Source organism: Cheilinus undulatus, linkage group 20 (genome assembly GCF_018320785.1).
Source record: "Cheilinus undulatus linkage group 20, ASM1832078v1, whole genome shotgun sequence".
Lineage (NCBI taxonomy): Eukaryota > Metazoa > Chordata > Actinopteri > Labriformes > Labridae > Cheilinus > Cheilinus undulatus.
In genome coordinates, this window is record NC_054884.1 from 12,220,360 (window position 1) to 12,241,109 (window position 20,750).

General features: G+C 38.2%; 2 protein-coding genes across 2 annotated transcripts in view; both read left to right on the forward strand.

Moving 5' to 3' along the window:
• baiap2l1a (BAR/IMD domain containing adaptor protein 2 like 1a) overlaps nt 1–14,657 on the forward strand; it is a 46,976-nt gene extending 32,319 nt beyond the window's left edge. Inside the window, exons 7-14 of the mRNA XM_041815035.1 lie at nt 273–425; nt 509–652; nt 1,141–1,264; nt 3,141–3,354; nt 7,502–7,561; nt 7,649–7,796; nt 11,845–11,888; nt 12,009–14,657. Of these exons, the coding sequence (XP_041670969.1) occupies nt 273–425; nt 509–652; nt 1,141–1,264; nt 3,141–3,354; nt 7,502–7,561; nt 7,649–7,796; nt 11,845–11,888; nt 12,009–12,081 (960 nt within the window). The 3' untranslated portion in view covers nt 12,082–14,657. The remainder of the gene's footprint in view (nt 1–272; nt 426–508; nt 653–1,140; nt 1,265–3,140; nt 3,355–7,501; nt 7,562–7,648; nt 7,797–11,844; nt 11,889–12,008) is intronic.
• A 4,493-nt stretch (nt 14,658–19,150) lies between these two features.
• Nucleotides 19,151–20,750, forward strand: part of tecpr1a (tectonin beta-propeller repeat containing 1a) — a 29,369-nt gene continuing 27,769 nt past the window's right edge. The window contains exon 1 of the mRNA XM_041815583.1: nt 19,151–19,283. The gene's annotated coding sequence lies outside the window, so the exon portion shown is untranslated. The remainder of the gene's footprint in view (nt 19,284–20,750) is intronic.

Below are 20,750 nucleotides of genomic sequence, written 5' to 3' on the forward strand. Positions count from 1 at the left end.
TTTTTTATCCACTGATCTAAATGAAGTAAAATGGAAAGTTACAACTACAAAAAGGAAGAATTTTATCTTTTTTGATCTAGTATTATTTCATTTTTATTGTGTTTTTTCAAGTAAGTCTAAAGAGATCTGGGGCAAATTTTGGACCACTTTCCGATCACTTATGAACTAGTTAGTCCCTGTAGCATTTTTTTTTCTGTTGTTATATTCAGTGTTCATTTTGTTCACTAAAACTGAGACTAAAAATGTTTGTTGTCCTGTGACCCTTTGTGCAGTATTTGGAGACTATCTCATCACGGCAGATGGACATGCAGAAGTTCATCGCTGACGGCTGCAGAGAGGCCTTACTGGAGGAAAAGAGACGTTTCTGCTTTCTGGCTGACAAACACTGCATGTTCTCCTATCAGATCAGCAACTTTCATGAGAAGGTAAGCACTTAAAGTTGACCGATTCTCCACATTCAGATCCATCGTAAATAGAATATTGCATCCTTTTTCTCTGGTGTTTCCAGGCCAAAGAGACTTTATCTGTGAAGCTCCCCACCTGGCAAGAAAAGTGCAGTGACATCACAAAGGTGCCGGACACGGTGATGACCATGATAGAGGGTCTGTCCACCACGCCAGAGCAATCACCGCTGGTCGAACGCTACAACAGGGTGAGCATCAGCTGTGCTGTGAAATTGGGTCATACTTTAAATACAACATTATGAGATCACTATGTGGTGCTGTTTATCACTTACTTTCATTCCATAGTGAGATATTTTAGATAAAAGCATTCCTAACACCAAATAAGTGGAACAAATCTCTTAGAAAGTTTTATCTTGTTGCTTGGAGTTTATCTTGCAAAGATGCTGATATCTGATCGAGGCAGCTTGTTTATGTGGCTATCAGCTGTAGGAAACCCTCTGTGTTGGTATCTGTTCTTTTCTTTCTCCATGGTTACTTATTCCAGCTTTTTCTTTTGTTTTTTAAATTCACCATGATTACTTATTCCTGCGTAGGAGGTCGGCAGCTTCAGCTAGAGAAAGTTTAGAATTCATTCGCCTGATAATATCTTAGTCTCATCATTCAGACAAAATGCTTTTAATAATTTAAGTGCTGTAAACTCATATTAAAGGACTCATTTGTTTTTTTTATTTCTCAGAACAATGTGGAGTCAATGGTTCCTCCTCCAGCACCACCACTTAAGGCTCATATCAGCCCACTCGCCAACATGTTCAACCCAGAGCCCAGATCTCCGCTCACCTCTTCTTCAGACCACAACTCAGGTATGAAGAGCTGCTCTTAAACAAAAACACAGGGAAATATCACATGATAATATAATGTGTCATCCAATCACCATTACATTAAAACAAAACAACGAGGATTTATAGATTGATTTCTAAAGCCCAGTTCAGACCAAAGATTTCCCACGCAATGAGACCGTTTAAGTGCGATGCAAAGTACAGTGGCATCTGTACGAACTGAGTTGTTGCAACTTGAATCAGACTGTTTAGCCCATAGACTGTAGAAAGAATTGGACAAACCCAGTGTGATGTCAGCCATCTGCTTACAATAGAAGGACTCAAACAGCTCTTGAAGCCAATCCGCGGTGGCTTCCATATTGAAATCAGGTGTCCAGATGGGACTTCCAGTGTTCCTGCAGCCAGCCTCAAGTGGACACCTGCGGTATTGCAATTTTTTGCACTTCCGCATTGGCTTCATTTTTCAGGACCGGAGGTTGCCTCTTGGTTCTGCCATTGTGTCAGACTGGTTTAGAACATAAAGCACATTCTGTGTTTTATCTAGAAGCCCAGAGTAGAAGTCACCTGGTCACAACAGCAACAAAGTAGCAAACAGCCAGCTGGTTGCAAGGCAAAGATTTACAGAGCATGTATTGATCACTTAGTTAGTAATATGTCATTTGTCTTCATGACATTTACTTCTCTTAAAAATGAGACTGCTGTAGGAATAATCTGGAGTAACTGACAAAACATGGGCTATCTCCTTCCTCAGGATTACAACATAAATTTCCCTTTAACCCCCTAATGTTTTGCTTTTTTGGACAAAAGCAGAATTGTAACTGTAGCAAGTAAATCTGTATCACTGTCCTCACTCTTATTGTGCACTAAGAGTTATATGCAACTACAAGATGGGCATAACATTTGAAAAAATGTAGAAACTGAAGCTCGGATTCTTCTTCAATGGAGTGTGAGATTGGCAGACAGATTGGGGCAGCCTGAGCAGTGTTGCAGGTGTTTTGTCAGACTGTTGGGAAGAGGAAGCTTAGCCAGAAGGCAAATATTTTGATTTACCAGCCAGTCTATGTTCCAACCCTCACCTTTGATCATGAGCTTTTGGTAATGACTGAAATATTGGAATCACTGATACAAGTGTTTGGAATGAGATTCCTCAGAAGAGTGGTTGGGCTCAGTCTTATGCCAAGGTCAGGCTACATGTTTTTTTTTTCGTCAGTTACGATGGACGCTTTGCCAGATTAGGCAATCAAATAGCCATGAATACATGCCCTAATTTGACTAACAGATATGCCTGACATGGTAGTATGTGATCAGGCATTATGATGTGATGACATTGGAAAGAAGAGGGGCTGGGCTAGATTTCACCCAGAAAGAAGACCGTAAACATACATACTGTATTTACTCTACTACATTGTTTTTGTTGGTCTATCCCAGCGGTACTCATCCTCACTTTACTCAGTAGCCACATAGATGAAAAAATATTTTTGTAAGAGCCACAATCACGCCCTCTGGCACACCCTGCCTCTTTCAATAGCTTTGTTTTTTGTGTTTATGCTCTTTTATAATATGGGTCAGCCGTTCATATAAGTTTTGATATTTTTTTCCTTGATATTCTGTTATCACATCATGTGATCTCTGCGTGGAGGCTTGAGTGCACAACAACATCAGCAGCAGTCAGCTGGGATTTTTAAATAAAGGCATAAGCAGCTTCAATTTTAACATAAGTCTCTCTCTCTCTCTCTCTCTCTCTCTCTCTCTCTCTCTCTTTCTTGCTAGCCAACATGCAATGGCAGTAATACTTGGTTTAAAAGCAGGCTGACAGTTTTACTTATGTAATTTGGCAGATCACTTCTGTATCATAGTCATATCTTTAATCTCTGTTTTTTGTGATCCCTGCTGTCTCCAGACCAGGGCAGCATTGGAGAGGGCAGTCTGTCCCGGTCCACATCTCAGTCGTCTGGGCTCAATGTGGTCAGGAAGCACAGAGTCAGAACCATCTTTCCCCACACGGCCGGCAACAACACCACACTCCTCAGCTTTGATGAAGGAGACATTATCAGCCTGCTCATCTCAGAGGAGAAAGACGGCTGGCTGTACGGAGAGCTGGAGAGGACACAGCAGTAAGTTTGAGACTATTTTCTTAGTGGAGGATCTGTAGAATTTACAATAATTGAAGACAGTTTCTCTTTCTTTGGTTGGTTCCACCCAGCTTTGAGTATATCACTTCTCGGCTTTGTTAAAAGATAAGTCTGGTGTTACATATTTTACTTGTAATCTCATTACAAGACCAAACCTTCTGTGGAGTGAACATACTCACAAATAGGGTTTTTTAAAACTGATCAGTTTGGGCGCTAGTTTGGATCAGTGGGTAGAGAGTATTTAGGCTGCAATAAGGTGTAGATGTGGCAGATAAGCTACCATCTGGCTAGAAGGAGGACTGACATAATCCAGGTCATGCTCTGGATGTCTTTGAGTATTACCAGGAGCATTGGAAAAGACTTTACAACTACATTTTGACTTGTGAAAGTCAGAAAGTTACGTTTGATGAACAAACTAGAAAAGCACTCGGAGAGCGCAGACCTCCACCATAAGCCCTATCTCCCAATAGTACAGAATCCTTAAAAAAATTCCTGGATCCAGACGGTGATCCGAATAACTCCCAAAATCTAATAAGTTGTTCCCTATGCCATTTCTGACATTTAATGAAAATTTCATCAAAATCCATCCATAACCTTTTGAGTTATGTTGCTAACAAACAAACTAACTAACAAACCCTGCCGATCACATAACCTCCTTGGCAGAGGTAATAATGTGTTGTTTTGATTTGCTTTTTTTATTGGCATAAACAACATGTAAAACTAATGACTGTTGTTCTTCAACTTTAAGAGTAGTAAAAATACAGGGTTTTTATGTTTATATATTTAATATAAATAAACTCAATCTTGTAATCTGAAACTTTCATGTCACCTTATAGATTAAAATGTAATCTAAACACAACCTTTGGCACACCTATGAGAGGAAATGTACTTTCATTCCAACAAAAATGCAGCAGCACTGACACACAGGCGGTTTCCACATAACTCAGCTGAGCAGTGTGAGTTTTTCTGTTTGTGATTATTGAACGGTGCTAATGCATCATGTTCAGAAACAGGGAGTATGTAAAGTATGTTCAACTTGACAGTCATAAAGCTCTCTCTCTCTCTCTGTCTCTCTCTCGCGCTCTCACCTGCCCTGCCCAGTAACAACGAACACGTGCATGAAAAAATACAGGTGCAGACAATCACAGAGGCACATAAACAAAAGACATCTGCTCTTTTATATTTCATCCTGATCAAATTTGTCTTCACTATTCCTCACGATGATGAGTGACTGAAATAAATTACACAAAAAAGAGCAATTACAGTGAAATTACATCTTAATTCAGCAGCTGTGTCTCCTGCAGACAACAAAGAGGAAAAATGCTCTTCTAAGATGCATCTAACAAACAGAAATCACTTGTTGTTTCAATCTTGATCCAATAATGGAGCTTGGGAGTATTTATGTAGAAAAGTTTTGTTTGTAGCTGCAGCACAAATCCATAAAGTCGTCTGAGTCATCTTCATCTCTGCGCTGGATCAATTAAGACTTAAAATGCAAGCGGAAAGGATTACAGTGTTTACAGAGCTGGTGTCGAAATATTTTCATTCCCACTTTGAGACATATTAACAGAAGCATTATCTGCTCCCTGTTTGTGTTTGTGTAATTAAGTGTCATTTTGATTTGAAGGGGTTTTAATGCAGTCGTTGGCTGTTTCTCAAGAAGAGGACACGTTGCAATAAATCATATAACGCTCTGTTTCTTAGCAACAAATCCAGCACATCAGTGTGATAAGCCCTCTTTCGTCTCCTCGTGACTTGACAATAACTTCAGAGTCTTAGTGAATAAAATCTGTCCAATATCTCATGTCTGCTATGTATTTCCGATTCAAGTGTGTAGCGGGGATGTTTAACTCTCCTTTAGTCACTGTCAGATCTGCCTCTTGTAGGCACACAGGATTGTAACAGCCAGTTTCCTTTTAAACCACTTCATATTAAATGGATTGGTACATTTTCAAGAGTGTTTTTTTGCAGAATTATCAGTCAGTCTTTAATAGCATTATTTAATCCCCAGAAAGTGCATCAAGGCAACGACACGTGCTGTATGTACATTTTCTTACATGCCACACAAGCACTGTTAAAAACACTGCTTGAAGCTCCTGTAAGGTGTTTTTGTTTGTTATGAAACAGGCTGAAATTAATAGTGGTGCCTCTTTATGAGCTACAAAAGCCAAGGAAGACCTTCCCTGTTGAAGATTCAATATATTAAGGTTTGCATTAAAAGGCCCCTGAAATACTGTAATTCAAAAATGACTGTTCTTTTATTATATATTTGTTGTCAGATTTCTACATTTAGACCTCCCGCATGGCTGGGGCTCTATGGGCCACTGCTGGCAGCGGTCCACCTCACCTAGGCGAGATCCCCTACCCTCAGTCCATTTTTGGCCCCAAAATTACATAGAAAGTCTCAATAAAAGAAAGAAAAAATTATGCAATTTGATGCATGTGTATGGCGGTGTGCGAGTGTGTGTATACATGTACGTATGAGTACATGTAAGTTTGTACATGTGTTTATATGTATATAAGTTTTTATACGTGTAAACACATGCATATATGAAGGTGTGTTTACACATGTATATAAGTATTATTATTATGATTTACCTTATAAATATATTTTAATTTATTATTTAATCTATTATTATTATGTCTACTATCATTTCTGTTATTATTATTACTATTTGATTGTAGCTCAACCCCCCCCCTCCCCCGCTTCTTTGTTACGTTTTATTTAGGGCAGCAACACTTTCTTTATAGCCATCCCCTTTCCTCTTAACCTACAAGACTTGAATAATATAAAACTTAGATTTGTAACAGTCATTCAGACTGTGCCATGACATGTGTTACATTGCCAATGTTGGGGTTTTAATACTAGGTCTTTTTCTAATGTTAAAATTATAAATAATTGTGATGATGAGTATTATTAATATAAAGAAATAAAATGATTAACCAAGATTAATAAATATGGGGCACCACCTAAAATACAGTCTCCAAATTCATATTTAAATAATAATAATATTTTTTTATACATATTGGTATTTAAATAAATAGAAGGCAGGAAATAACGACTGAACCTCTCAACCAGCAAATTCTTACAGTATTTGTGTACAATAATCACAGACAACTTCTCTTTAAATCCATAATATCATTTATTAAACAAAGCAGCATCAACTGTTGCAAATGAAACTAAATTCAACAAATTACTTTTATAACTGTCTATGAAAGATGGTGGACTTTGATTAAGAAAAAGATCAGGCTAAAGTCTGCGTTCTCAGTATGAGGATTTCTCCAAACAGAAACTTAGCAGCTAGACTTTGATTAAACAATAGTAAAACTAGTGGTCATGTAGGTGAAGGCACTGTTGTGGATATAGTAAATGGACACAGCAAAGCAAATGAACAACACATAAGCAGAGACAACAAGACAGCAAATGCATCTTTCAATGAATGCACATGAAACACTTCTGACATCTAGTTCTGCTCAGATCAGAATCTCTTATTTGTGAACGTAGTGTGTGTTTAGAGTTAACATAAATGTTCCTTCCGCGGTTCCAGCAAGTTAAAAGTCTTGTGGCATGGAGATTCAGCTTTAGGAGGAGAGCAGGGCTTTTATCATCCTTCTGACATGTGTCTGCATCTGGTCTAGGGCTCAGGCAGAGAATACTGTTTACTACTGTTTACTTCTTCTTTATAACTGAAGATGCTGCTCAATAAAAATCTGCACTCCATAATGTGTATTTGCTAACCAGTTAACCACAGATTCTTTTCACATATGAATTTCACATAATGAGGGAGAAAAGCTGTTCAAAATGGACTTAGTTGTTAGCGATCCCAGGATACTTTGGCAGCAAGAACCAGTCTTGTTTGTAAAAAAAAGCAAATCAGTCTTCTCTCCAGTACAAGGAAAGAAAGAAAATAAACAACTGACTTTCCCAAAGAGGATAGTCATAAAAGTTTATCTTTATTGTCTGTCATTAACATACTTCCAAATATGGGCATTGTTTTGTCGGGTTTTGTAATTTGTAGCTGTACTGCATTCAGATCATAGGAAGCCTGGAGCAATACTAGCTAATGGGTATTATGACTATTTGTTTTAATTATTTATGTGTTGATGTTGTTTGTTTATCTCTCATTAGGCGGGGCTGGTTTCCCTCATCTTACTGCAGACCTTACACTGAGCCAGCGATATCAAATAGGTGAGGAAACACTACGACGTGCTGTTGAGGTAATCAGTGACCTATTTTATGGTTGATAAATAAACTTTATTTCATGTGTGTTTACAGCAATCTGGGCACGCCTGTTCGCAGTCTGAGTGTAGCCAGTCTACCAGAGCAGGAGGAGGAGGAAGAGGAGGAGCCAGTCCTGCTGCCCCCGCCCGACTACAGCGATGAGAACCCAGTAGTCTCCTCAATGCCCACACCACAGAACATGGTCAGAACCAGGAACTGACTCTGCTTTCATTTACTACATGTGATCTCTTGTTTTGTAATAACCTAGATAAACCTACACCAAAAATAATGGAAGGTCAATATAGACAAAATGCACAGTACATGCAGTATGCACAATTGATATTGTGTTTTCCTCAATTAATTTACACAAAGACTTTTTCAAGCTTTGTTATTGACCCATAAATAGAGGTATGATGCTGTCCTGTTTGTAAGTACGCTGTTCTCTGGAGGTGGGTAACTTAACATTTCTTATTAATCCATAATGTCTCACTTGTTGAAACTAGGATGCTAACATGGGAGTAGCATACTATAAAAATATGTAAAATGCTTGTTATTAATAATAATATCATCAACAATGGTGTTACAAGCACTGTTGCATTGTTTAATCTATACATATTACACAAGCCAAAAGCAACAGAAGAATGACCATGCAAACAACAAACTGACAACTGAATGATAGCTCACTAATTCATACATTTGGAGGCTACTTAGCTTGATATTTTCCACATGAGCTTCCTGAAACAACGACCAAAAAAGGAAATAAACTGAGATAAAAGTTTGTATGCATAGACTTAGAAGAATCTACTCCAAATTATTCTAATTTGACTATTTGACTATCATTGTCAAGAAAAGAAAGATAGGTCAAATAGCATCAAAGAGTGATAAATTCTATTTTTTTTATGCTAAGTTTTTGCTAAGTCATGAATCAAGCTGTTTCTGGGGTGTAGATTGCATAGCACAGTGATCATATAGTAAAACATATAGTTTTTTTGTTGTTTTTTGTTGTTTTTTTTCACATTTATTTTTGGGCATTTTTATGCCTTTATTTGATAGAGTAGGACAGTGGATAGAGTTGGAAACAGGGACAAGAGCAGGGGAGAGACATGCAGTAAAGGGCCTCAGGCTGGATTCAAATCCTGGCTGTCTGCGTACATGGGGCGTGCCTTAAAACACTAGGCCACCTGCGCCCCTAAAATATATAATTTTAAGGGATTGTTTTGTCTGTGAAAATGAAAGAGAAGGGTTGGCATTGAATTAGCCTTACATCAAAGTTAGCATTCAAGAAATCTGGCTGTTAAAGGCACTGCTACTGCAGATAATGTAATCAGTGTTAAAGTTGATGCAATTCTTTTCCTCAATATGAAAATGTTTATGGTAGCCTTCTGCTTGCAAAAATAAATTTATGCTAATGCACATGAAAGGAAATAAGTAAAGAAGTATATCCAAACAGAGATGTATCATTATAGCGGCTTAAATCCTAGCTATGAAATATTTTACATCATGAACAAGTTGTTTGTGTTGGATGCAGTCCTAGTCTTAGAGACAGACTCTGTCAGTCTTTCATCAGGCTGTGTCGACGTTTCCCTCTAGGCTACACTCTGACCTCCCATATTTAGATGTCTGGTGCATAATTTAGGTTAGTATTTGTCCAGAAAAGGTCACAAACTTCCTTTACTGATGTGTTTATTGCCTTACCAAGTCATCTATGACTCTATGGCCAAACCCCAGTATGAAGTCACACATGCTAAACTTTTATTTGACTAATCACGTCTTATCACCCTCTCCTTGCTGCGTCATCATCACCTCCACGCCTTAAGACACTGTCAGCCAAGAACACGCCTTAATTCCTTGAGCCGTTTCAAGGAAACAAACTATATTTATCTGAATGATTGCCTCCCTTAAGGAAGCATTTGCATGTCGTAGGAAATTTCTCCACTTTTTAATGGATCAGAAGTTCCACAGGAAAAGCCTAAAATGCGAAACCCAAGAACTTCCAGTGTTTCATAAAAAATGCTCCCAGCTTGGTTTTGTTCAGTATAAAGAAGAATAAGAGAGAGTTACAGCAACGATAGGCGTAAAGGACAAGAGGTTACAAGCACAATTTCATTTCCTGCCCCGTATCAGCTGACCGAGAATGAACAAGGAGCTGTCCAGCCAGCGGATGAGCCTGGACACGCTCCTTTCTCCCTCATCATCACCTTCCTCTCTGCTCTGTCTGTACTCAGTGTCCTCTGTATCTGCTGCCTCAGGGATTCAGCACGAAATAAAATACAATGAGGAATACACCTTTTACGACCTGAGACAAGGATCCCCATAGCTTTAACTCACTAATTCTCTCATCTCATACGCTTACTTTGTATATTCATTCAAAACTTGAGATTGAAAAGACACACAACAACAAGCCACTTCTTATTTTCCTGTGGTTTACTCTGGGTTCAGAGAGCTGACTGTGCTGTTTAGGTTTGTTATTGTAACTGAGGTGCAGAGGTTGTCCTTGTCACCTGTGCTGTGGGGACTTTAGTTCCCTGAGTTATGTCTCTCAGGCAGCAGTCAGGTCCCTTCTTACTTTCTATGTCCTGGTGGGCATGAAGGGTCCATTTGAAACATCCAAAAACTGCCCCTAAGTCCATTCCTGTCCTCTTTTCTTTGACCAAATTTTTTTTTATTTTTTTTAAAGATGTCAACCTTGCAAGCCAGACAAACTGTTTCATAAATCTATTGCCCAGGATTTGACATAGTACATAAATTCAAATTCACTTTTTGCACAGCCATCTGGGAAACATTCCATAGTCTGTGTTAGGGAAGGGCAGAACTTTGATTAAAAATTTTAGAGTGTGATTGGACAAGCGCTCTGTGTGCCAATCCAATCCACTTTACATTGCCTATAAAAGTATTCCTCCCCTTGGGTATTTTACTCTTTTGTTAATTTCATAAATCAATCATTTTCAATATTATCTAGCTTTTTTGACCAAAAAACTACAAAACAACCTCTTTAATGTCAAAGTGAAAACATATTTCTAAAAAGTAATGTTAATTGAATTAAAATGTGTAAGGTAAAATAAGTGACAGCTTAAATATTCAACCTCCTTTAAAGTGACTGACCTAATTCAACACAGGTTCAGCTAACTGGCACTAGAGGTCTCACAGTAAGTTAAATGGCAATCACCTGAGTGCAGTGAATGTGCCCCAGATGCTTGTATTAGCCACTAATAAGTATCCATGGCTACCATTACACCACAAAGTCAAAAGAACACCTCAAGCATCTCAGAGAAAAGGTTATTGAAAATTATAAGACAGGGGATGGGTATAAAATATTTCCAAGGCACTGAAATCCCCTAAAGTTCAGTAAATTCTTATCAAGGAATGGAAGGAATATTGCACATGTAAATCTGCCTAGATCAGTCCAAACTGAGGGACTGTGCAAGAAAGAGACTAGTGAGAGACCACCAAGACACCTATGACTAGTTTGGAGGAGTTAAAAGCTTCAGCCGCTGAGATTGGCAGCGAAACCTATACAGAAATATCAATGTTTTCTTTTCTACTATGGACAAGCTGGGTGATGCACATTGTTTGTAAAAGCTTAAGCACAGTGATGACTTTACAATTTTGAGCTGAATTGAAAAGATTTGTATCTGGAGAGTTAAAAGAAAGGTTCACATTACCTCTATTTATCAGCTCTTGTCATGCAAACTGAACATCTGAATGATAAAATCTTAGTTTAAATACACATTCTTATCTGATCCAAGAGGAAACATCATTTTAAACAAACTCATAGGTTAAATTCTTGTTGTGTATTCATTAACCCATAAGCGTTTCTGACATTGTTACATAAGCAGGTATGCTCTACATAAACCCTCAAGGCTCATAGCTCAGATTTGTTCTTAAACTTTATCGTCTCTGCAGTCTATTGGCTCAGCAGAGGCGATATCGTCATCCTCAGCTGAGAGAAAAAGAGGAGTGTGTCTCTCACCAGCCTTTCTAGATTGTCTAGATTCCAGACGGGCTGAGGTCTGAGGTTGAAGCAGAACTACGTGTCAGATCTTTACAGCACTGATTTGGAAGGAGGGAGGGAGGGGGGCAAGTGCTGATGGGAAATCTGATCAAACCAGTCTGGTAGCAGAGACTTTCTTCACAGCTGGAGGCAGGGTGTGGATTTATGAGGATTCTGGTGGTGGTGTGTTAGATGTCGTGTGTTATTCCGCTCCGTCTGCTGCATCTTAAAGGGTTTCTTCTTCTGTGTTTTTTGACAGCAAGTGTCTTTAGTCAATGGGACTGCAAAGGCTCCCTTTCTGGGGTGAGTGATCTAACACAACTAACTAAAACTCACAGTTTTCATCATAAAAACGGTTTGTTAAAGACCAGGTCGTGAGCCCATACTCAATAGTTATTGTGTCCCTCTATTTTCTCCTCACAGGGGAGGGAATCCATTTGCCACAGTCAAACTGAGACCGACCATCACGAATGACAGATCAGCGCCGGTCATCTAAAACACACAAAAGGAGGATTTCACCGCTGTCATGCCTTCAGGGGAGTCATAAACATGAGGTCCCTGTGACAATATCACCCCCAACCTGACATCTCACCAGCCTGCATGCTAGTCTCTCTCAGTACCAGTCAGCTCTCTGAAACACATCCATTGTGTCATTGCACATGTGTGTTTTACATTACTTCAGGAAAGTATTTCTCAATAAACACATGGAGAAAGTGAAAAAAAAAGTTGTGTTAAAATAAGTGTCTGAGTACAGCTCACCCCAAAATGAGAAAAATAGATTATCTTATTGCTAATAATTACATTTTCAGAATGCCCTTCAAAATAAAAGCGAAGTTAAGAGCTTATAATGCAAAGCACTGACAGTGGGAAAGGTTGATTTGCAGCGATGAGACTCTGATAAGACATTTCAACATTTTTCAGCTGCTTTAGAAAATTTTCAGGAAGATCTAACCCTGTAACACCCTCATTTGCAGCAGGAGACTTTGTTGCTGTTTTGTTGTTGGACGGGAGGGCGAGAGCCCTAAACAGGCAGGACATGATGAAAAAAAGATGAGAATAGTGAACAAAGCAACAGCCCAATGCTAGGATAAAAGTTTTAGCTCCGTGTATTTCCTATTGGTCAACTCGTCCTGACTCTATATAGGGTTTTTGTTTGACTAGGGGACTGGCAGGAAAACTAAAAGGCAAATGGTATATAAAAATTTGCCCGTTTGCCTTCATGTATGCTGCTCACCCTGAAAGTTCAGAAAATTTTCAAGAGTTTTGTTTCTGTGTGAATCTTTAATAGTATAAAGATGAGCAATAAACATGAGGCTGGTAGCATAACATAAAGGCCTTCTTTTCTGTAAATCTATCATGAAAAAAGTAGGCTATAACAATCCAGCATGTGAATAATGGAGCGAGACACTACCACAACAAATCTACAATGCAAAAACTGCACCTGACATAAAGTAGTATTACAGTAGAGTTTGGTTTCATGAAAACAGAAGCTTTTAACAGGAAATATTCAAAGTGGTAAGCATGGAAACTGAAAGAAGTTAGTATAACTAGTACTTTTTTTCAGCATACCACTTAGTTAAAATGTCTAAAAACGTCTTCTACCATAAGCAAAGTTTTATTGAGAATCAGAAGTCAAACTTAAGAATAGTGAACAAGGATTGTTTGAAAAATTTGTTGTAAATTTTATGGCAAAGCAATTTATTTACAGAGCAACATTCATACATTCAGCAATTCACAGTACTGTACAGTATTGAATGGGCATTTTTCATAACATTATGGGCATTAAAAGACATGACAGAGCAAAAATGAGACATTAAAATATGAAACAGTTTGAAATGTAAGATCAACATGATTTGCAGTTTTATGCCTCCCAAGGGTTTACAGAAGTGAAAGTACAGTGATAGAGGGTCCTTAGACCTAGGACCGCCAGTAATCTAATCAGTTCATCCTTATGAGCACGTTAGTGTGGAGGAAATCCCTCTCAGCATTCTTAAGAGGTTGCATTCACAAGCCTAGGATAAGCATGACACCCTATGACCTTGTCCTTTGACCAACAACCTCCAAATTCCAACCAGTTCACCTTTGAGTCAGAGTGGACATTAGTGCAAAGTTTGAAGAAAATCCCTCTCACCAGTCTGGAGAAATCACATTTAAAAAGGTTTAATGGCCTTGAACTTTGATCTACAGACTCTTAAATCTCATTAGTTTATCCCTGAGTCAGAGTGGACGTTACCCTAACCCTGTGCAAAGTTTGAGGAAATTCTATCTTAGTTGTCTCAAAAAAAATCCCACTCATAATCAAGGGATGAACAAGAGGATGGATGACCCTGACTTCTGACCACCAGCTTTAAAGTTTGTCCTTGAGTCAGAAAGAATATTTGCACAAAGTCTGAAGGAAACCCTTCTCAGCGTTCTTGAGAGATCGCGTTCACAAGCCAAGCAACTTTCAAAATCTACTCATTTTATCCTTGATTCAGCATGGATACTTGTCCTGAGTTTGAAGAAAATCCCTCCAAGCGTTCTTGAGAAATTGTGAGAAGTGGATGAACATGAAGCCCAATTACCTTGACCTTAGACCAGGGTTGTCAAAACTTTTTCCTCTGGGGGCCAAATACAGAAATTTGTAAGGATGGTGGGGCCACTTTTATATATCTCACCTCAATATTAAAGTTAATAAAACCTATCTAATATTGGTTAAGGTATGCTCAGTCATTGGGTATGTTTAAATGGCTAGTTGATGGCTGAAAAGGCAAATGGCCAATCATTATCAGGTTTTGGGGCCAATCAGATTTCAGGGGGCCCAAGTCAGCTCTGGTCACCACTGGCACCGCCCCTAGAATGTCATTGGTGCTGCTATTTGTTGCTGTAATCAATTAGGGCATAAAAATTCAAGATATCTTATTCTCTGGTTGCAAATATTTTTTACTATTTATAGTTTCGTCTCAGGTATGTCCTGAAAAACAGCAATAAATCCTTGTCAAAATGTTTGTTTACAGTATTAGCATGGTAGCACTGCCTTGTTTCAAAACTAAAAAGAATAATACAGTGTAGCACAAGCTTCATGCTGTATTGAGGGCCATATTTGATTTAATTTAAAGAATTTTTGGGGGGGCCGATCAAAAATGGGCCATGGGCTACATTTGGCCCCCGGTCCATAGTTTGGACACCCCTCCCTTGGACCTACAACTTTTAAAATGTATTAACTTTATCCTTGAGTCATAGTGGATGTTTGTGCAAAGTCTGAAGGAAAACAGCGGTAAACTGCCTTTAGCAAAATAACACAATAATATTAAAAAGCATATTTATTAAGCATCTTCAAAGTGTACATAGATTCAAAGTATAGAGGGAATTTACAATTACTTAACATCTATGGTCTGGGTTCAAGTCCGGCCTGTGGCTCCTTTCCTGCTTGTCTCATCCCAACTCTCTCCTCCCTGATTCTGACTCTATCACTGTCCTCCTCTCTAAATAAAGACAAAAATATATATTTGAAAAATGTCAACCCAACATGCGTGCCTACTGTCTAGAGATAGGCTGTTCCACAGGGTAGCTTACTGTCGTCTGTCTGACCTTGGCACACTCAAAGAGCAGTCTCCTGTGAGTGCATTGCCCGTGCAGGCACTCACAGGTTCACCAGGTCAGTCAAGTACAATAATGCACTGCCGCTCAGTATTTCACAAGTTTGCAAAAGCAGAATGAAGTCTGCTCTAACCTAACAACAGAGGCTAGCCCTGGAGTAATAAGCTCAGAAAGCTAAATCAACCTATGAGGGCTTATTCTGTATCATTATCATTATTATTATTCTGTTCTTATGGTGCCAAAACAGAACGTATTTCCTAAACATGCTGACAAGAGATCGAACTTGGATCTTCATTTTGGGGTGAACTGTCCCGTTAAGATAGTTTTATGTTAGAGTTTGGAGAGATGTAAAGAACAGTGATGCAAAACTGATGCTGATGAAAAAGACGAGCACCCAAGCTGTCATCCTGACTTGCCAAAATGATATATGATATGTTATTTCTATTTTTATTAATTATTTTTAGAGGCATTGTGACATATAAGGTTGTGAGAATGAAGGGAGAGTGATGTGTTGGGAAAAAAAAAACAGTTTGTCATTTGATTGAAGGCAACAGTATGTCACTTTTTAACATGAGAAGGCTATTTATATATACAGTCGATTTGTTTGAGATATTTAAATAAGATTTGTATACAGGAGTCTATTCTGTGAAAGTGCCCCTTTAAATAGGACACACACTGTGTTTATGATCCCTAGCTGCTTCTGATTTGACTGCTGGTATTTGTTTTAAATGAGCAGAATGATGGTGTCGCTGTTTAATGTAGATTTTAACACTTTATGCAAATAAAAATGTACTTTACTGGTAGCCATTTGCAGCGTAAATGGGTCATTGTTTGAAATCTACTCAAGTATTAACTGTTTTGTGAGGACAAGGACTTTCTCTTTGCCATGTATTTGCTTTAAAAAATATAAATGTATGATGATTGAACTGTTTATTGACCCTCATAGACCTGCTGATGTTTAGTGAGTAAGTGAGCACACACTGACATAGTTAATCTGCTTTCTACAGAATACCCTGCCACTGTGTTGACCAGTGTAGTCGTTTTTTTTTCTCAATTAAACAAAGTTTAAGCATATGTCATGTTTGATTGTGTTTTATGTTTTTCTTTATGCTTTCAATGCATATTTTCATACTTTGGGATGATGACAATGACCTGTTTGTACACTTGAATTGCCATACACTAGGTACAAACCCAGATTCCCAAAAAGTTGGGACACAATATTAAAGTGAATAATGGTTTACAAATCCTTTTCAAACCTAAGTGTAATTGAATACAGCATATTATATGTATATATACACACACATTTTGGATTTGATGTCTTTAGTGTGTTCCAAAAAAGTTGGTACAGAAGCATTTTCACCACCATGTTACATTCTCTTCTCTTCAAACAACACTGTAAGCATCTGGGAACTGAAGACATTCATTGTTTGATGTTCATTTTTTGTTTTTGATGTTCATCTTAAATTGCTCATGAGTGCAGGATGTCCATTGTCCTATTTTGTGCTTCTTAATATATCAAACATTATCAGTGGGAGACAGGTCCAGACTGCATGCAGGTCAGTCTTGTACCTATACTCCTTTACTGTGAAGCCATGCTGTTGTAACTCATGCAGAATATGGCTCAGCATTTTCTTTCTGTAATAAGCAGAAACATCCTGAAAAAGATATCTAGATGAGTGGTTCTCAAACTGGGGGTCGGTCGCAAGACATTCAGACAGGGTCGCCAGATGCCTTAATAAAACTAAGAATATTTTTCAAATGATTTCAAACTGTATAGTTTACAAATTTTTATGAAAACATGCATAAATTAGTTAAATTTAAGATAAACACATGGTCATTTGGTGAGATTTATGCTGAAATCCAGGTCATGTTTAAAAAATCTGTAAAACGTCAATCTGCTCACAGGTTTTTCTGGGCCCTTGACAAACCCAGTGAAAGCCCACCTGTGAAACAGATGTCAATGCACGTGTGTTTTATCAGTAGCATTGATGCTGGTGTCGTGATTAACAGTTACCTCATTCTGGAGCTAAAAAATAGTGTCAAACTTTTACCTGGTTCTAGTGTTGAAAGTATTTATTTCTGCCACTGTTTAACCACTTTTTTCCCACCAAATTTTGCCACGATCATTTGCTGCTTTTCATCAATTTAACACAATTTGCACATATTTTTGGCCCTCTTTACCATTTCTTGCCACATTTTAACCAGTTTTCATCACTTTTTCCCACCAATTTTTGCCATTTTTATCATAGGTTTGCCATCGTTAACCCATTTCGGACACTTTTTAATCCCAATACACCACCCTTTCTGCCCATTTCTTCCTTTTTAATCCATTTTTGCCACTTTTAAACCCTTTACACTAGTTTTTCTGCCCATTTATACCACTTCTAAATCAATTCTTGCCACTTTCTGCTCGTTGTTGCCTCTGTTGACCAATTTTTGACAGTTTTACCCATTTTGGCTACCTTTTGCCCTTTTTTGCCACTTTTAGTTTTTCTACTTCTAAAATCCCATTTCACCACTTTTACCACAAATTTAGCAATTTTTGACCCATTTTAATTCTGTTTTTAAGAAAAGGGATTTACATTTTTAAGATGGCTGTATACCATAAGAATGGTTATTATTCAGGTAAAAAACATAAAATATGGATATCACAGCACAATGGAACATGATTTTCCTGACCTCCATGGACACCCAGTTTGTCTGGACACCAGAAAGCTCTCCCCTTAATTCCCCCTCATGGATGGCCTTGTCTGCACATGACTATTATTGAAAATGCATGGCTGTTTTCAAACACATTCAGGTACAGGAGAGGTCCCCAAGCTCTGGCAGCTTTACTTTTGGGGTTGTGGTCTGAAAAGTTTGAGAACCCCTGGTCTGGATGAAAGCATATGCTGCTCCAAAACCTATATGTAGTTCTCAGTATCAATGGTGTCTTCACAGATGTGCTAGTAATCCTAGGGCAGTCCATCTCAGATGAGCCTGAGGCCCATGGAAGTTGGTGAGGCTTCTGATTGTCACTGATATATGACTTTGGCTTTGCACGGTAGTCTTAACTTTAATTTGTAGATGCATAGACATGCTGTGCTAACTGACAATGGTTTTCTGAAGTGTTTAGCACACGTAATATCCATCACAGAGTAAAGGCGTATTTTTTTTCTGAGGGGTCAAAGGTCACAGACATTCAATGTAAATTTTGGGTAACCTTTATGTGCAGATATTCTCTCAATCTTTTGATGATATTTTGGACTATAGATAGTGAGGAGTGCTCCTTTTATACATAATCATGGTACTATGATCAACTATCAAGTAACTTACTTACTTGTGGAATGTTCCAGGCGCTTTCTGAACAACTCTTACAGTCTTTCCTTGCCCTTGTCCCAACATTTTTTGGATGAGGCTGCAGACATTAAATTCAGAATTTGTATTTTCAAAAATACATAGACATAAAAGGCTTTTCAAATCAATGGATTTGGTTTTTATTCATATTTTACACAGCATCCCAACTTTTTTGGAATTGGGGATTGTATAAAGACTACTATACAATACTTTGCTTTCTCTGTGTATATTTTAGCCTGTGTGCAGTGTTATTTTAAAAGTGTAAAAATATAATTTTCCCTCTAAGGAATTTATTTAGGACATACATTCTTCCTCTTCTTCTTTTCTGTATTTATCATGCCTTCATTTGTAAAACAAAGGATTATTACTATTTTTTTTTTTTTTTTACAAAAATTGGTTTAACATATTTTTTTATGTTTAACATAATGTTTACACAAATTTATTGCACATGATCTCCAAACATTAAGTTGCTCTGAAGCGACAGACAAAGTTAGTGGCACTTTCCGTTTACCGTGAGTCTCTTTTGATATTTGGGCCAACAGCGCCCTCTGCTGGACGTTACACGCGACAGACACCTGCTGCCGCGCAACTAACCAATAGGAACAAAGAGGCATTTGGACTTCCGGCTTCACGTAGAAAGAAATTATGATGTGACTACCATAGGGGGTACCCGTAGCTGACCCGGACCCGTCATGATTTAACGGCGGATTTTTCATTTCCTCGCGCTGAATGAACACCGGGGACGTCCCACGTTCGCCTACGCTGTATGAGAGGAAGCTCGAGGTTGGTTTGTTTGAACTCTGTTTGTTAGCTATTTCTAGAGAGCTAAGCCTGTAAGCCTGCACCAAAAGCAAGCTGAGTGTTGTCGAGTAAGCTGGTTTCATTGAGAAGTGTACCTTTTAACACCTCACTTTTTTCATTCACACCTGCAGTAAATTCCCTACTAACGCATATTCCGAGCTCGTGACGTCTGCACAGTGCTAAATTTAGCTTTATATCTTATTATACCGTTACAAACGTCACACGAGCACGGCTAAACCTTTTAATTTTGCTGCATTCGTTGTGTATGCACTATAAATATTTATCAAGCCTTGTTTCTTTAATTATTACATGTAAGTGTGAGCCTTGTGAACAGTGTAGTGGATGCAGTTGACAGAGGATACGCCTATTAGCATCAGCATCCCTCTGGGTTACGCAGTGTTGTGAAATGGAGACAACTGACAACAAGCTTTTAGCAATCCCAGTATTGTTTACTACACTTAATGTAATCTCATATTTGCAATGCAAACCTCAGTATTGTAATGGCATGTGTCAAGGTGTAAAATTAGGTCAGTATTTTGACTGAAATTGTTGTAAATAAACGGATCAGAGGGCTACCACTCTAATGCATGACCCTGACTAATGTGAACAGCTGCCCCAAATGGGCTTTAAAGCACTGATATGTAGGCCTGTATTCCTGTTTTTCTTGTTGGGGTGAAACTAGCACAAATATAAGTTGCATACACACCTTTATAATTACATAAACGCTATTATCATACTTGTCAAGCGAAGGGGCTGTCATCAAATGAGTCAACATAGTATAAGTTTAAAAAGGGGAACTCTCAAAGAGTTGACAATAAATAACTGTGTTATTCTTAGCATGCAAAGCTGATGGGGTGTCAAATAAGAAAGTGAATGCCATGTGCCTTTGCTGATTGAGATATATAATGGCAACCAGGACTAACTTTTACATAAATGTTTCTCTTTGCACAGGAGAGTTTGTATTTCTATCATGAAGGGAAAGTTGTAATTCAATGAATGGATGTGATCCTGTTCAGGTGTTAGACTGCATGTCCACTTTGAAACTAGCCCTATTGATGGACTCAGGAGACCCTGCAAAATTTAAGCCATTTAAAACACCAGATGGTACATTTAAAACCATTAAACTAACTTAAGAAAATGTTACACATCTGCAGTAAAAATAGAATTAGAACAGGTACAATAAAGCAGTGCACTAAGTTCTTAAAGGGGGTGTTTGAGAAGAAAGTTAAGTGCTATGTGCAGATTGAGCCAAGCTAACTTCATAGTGTCCTTACTGATTGAGGAATTAAATGGCAACCAGGACATTTTTTAAATCATCAGTATAATTTTCTTCGATAAATGTCTTTCTCTGCACAGGACACACTCTTAGTATGTCAGCATCTTCTCTGGCAAAAATCTTTTCACTAATTCAGCAGTTAGATAATAGATTTACCAGCTGCCAACATAAAA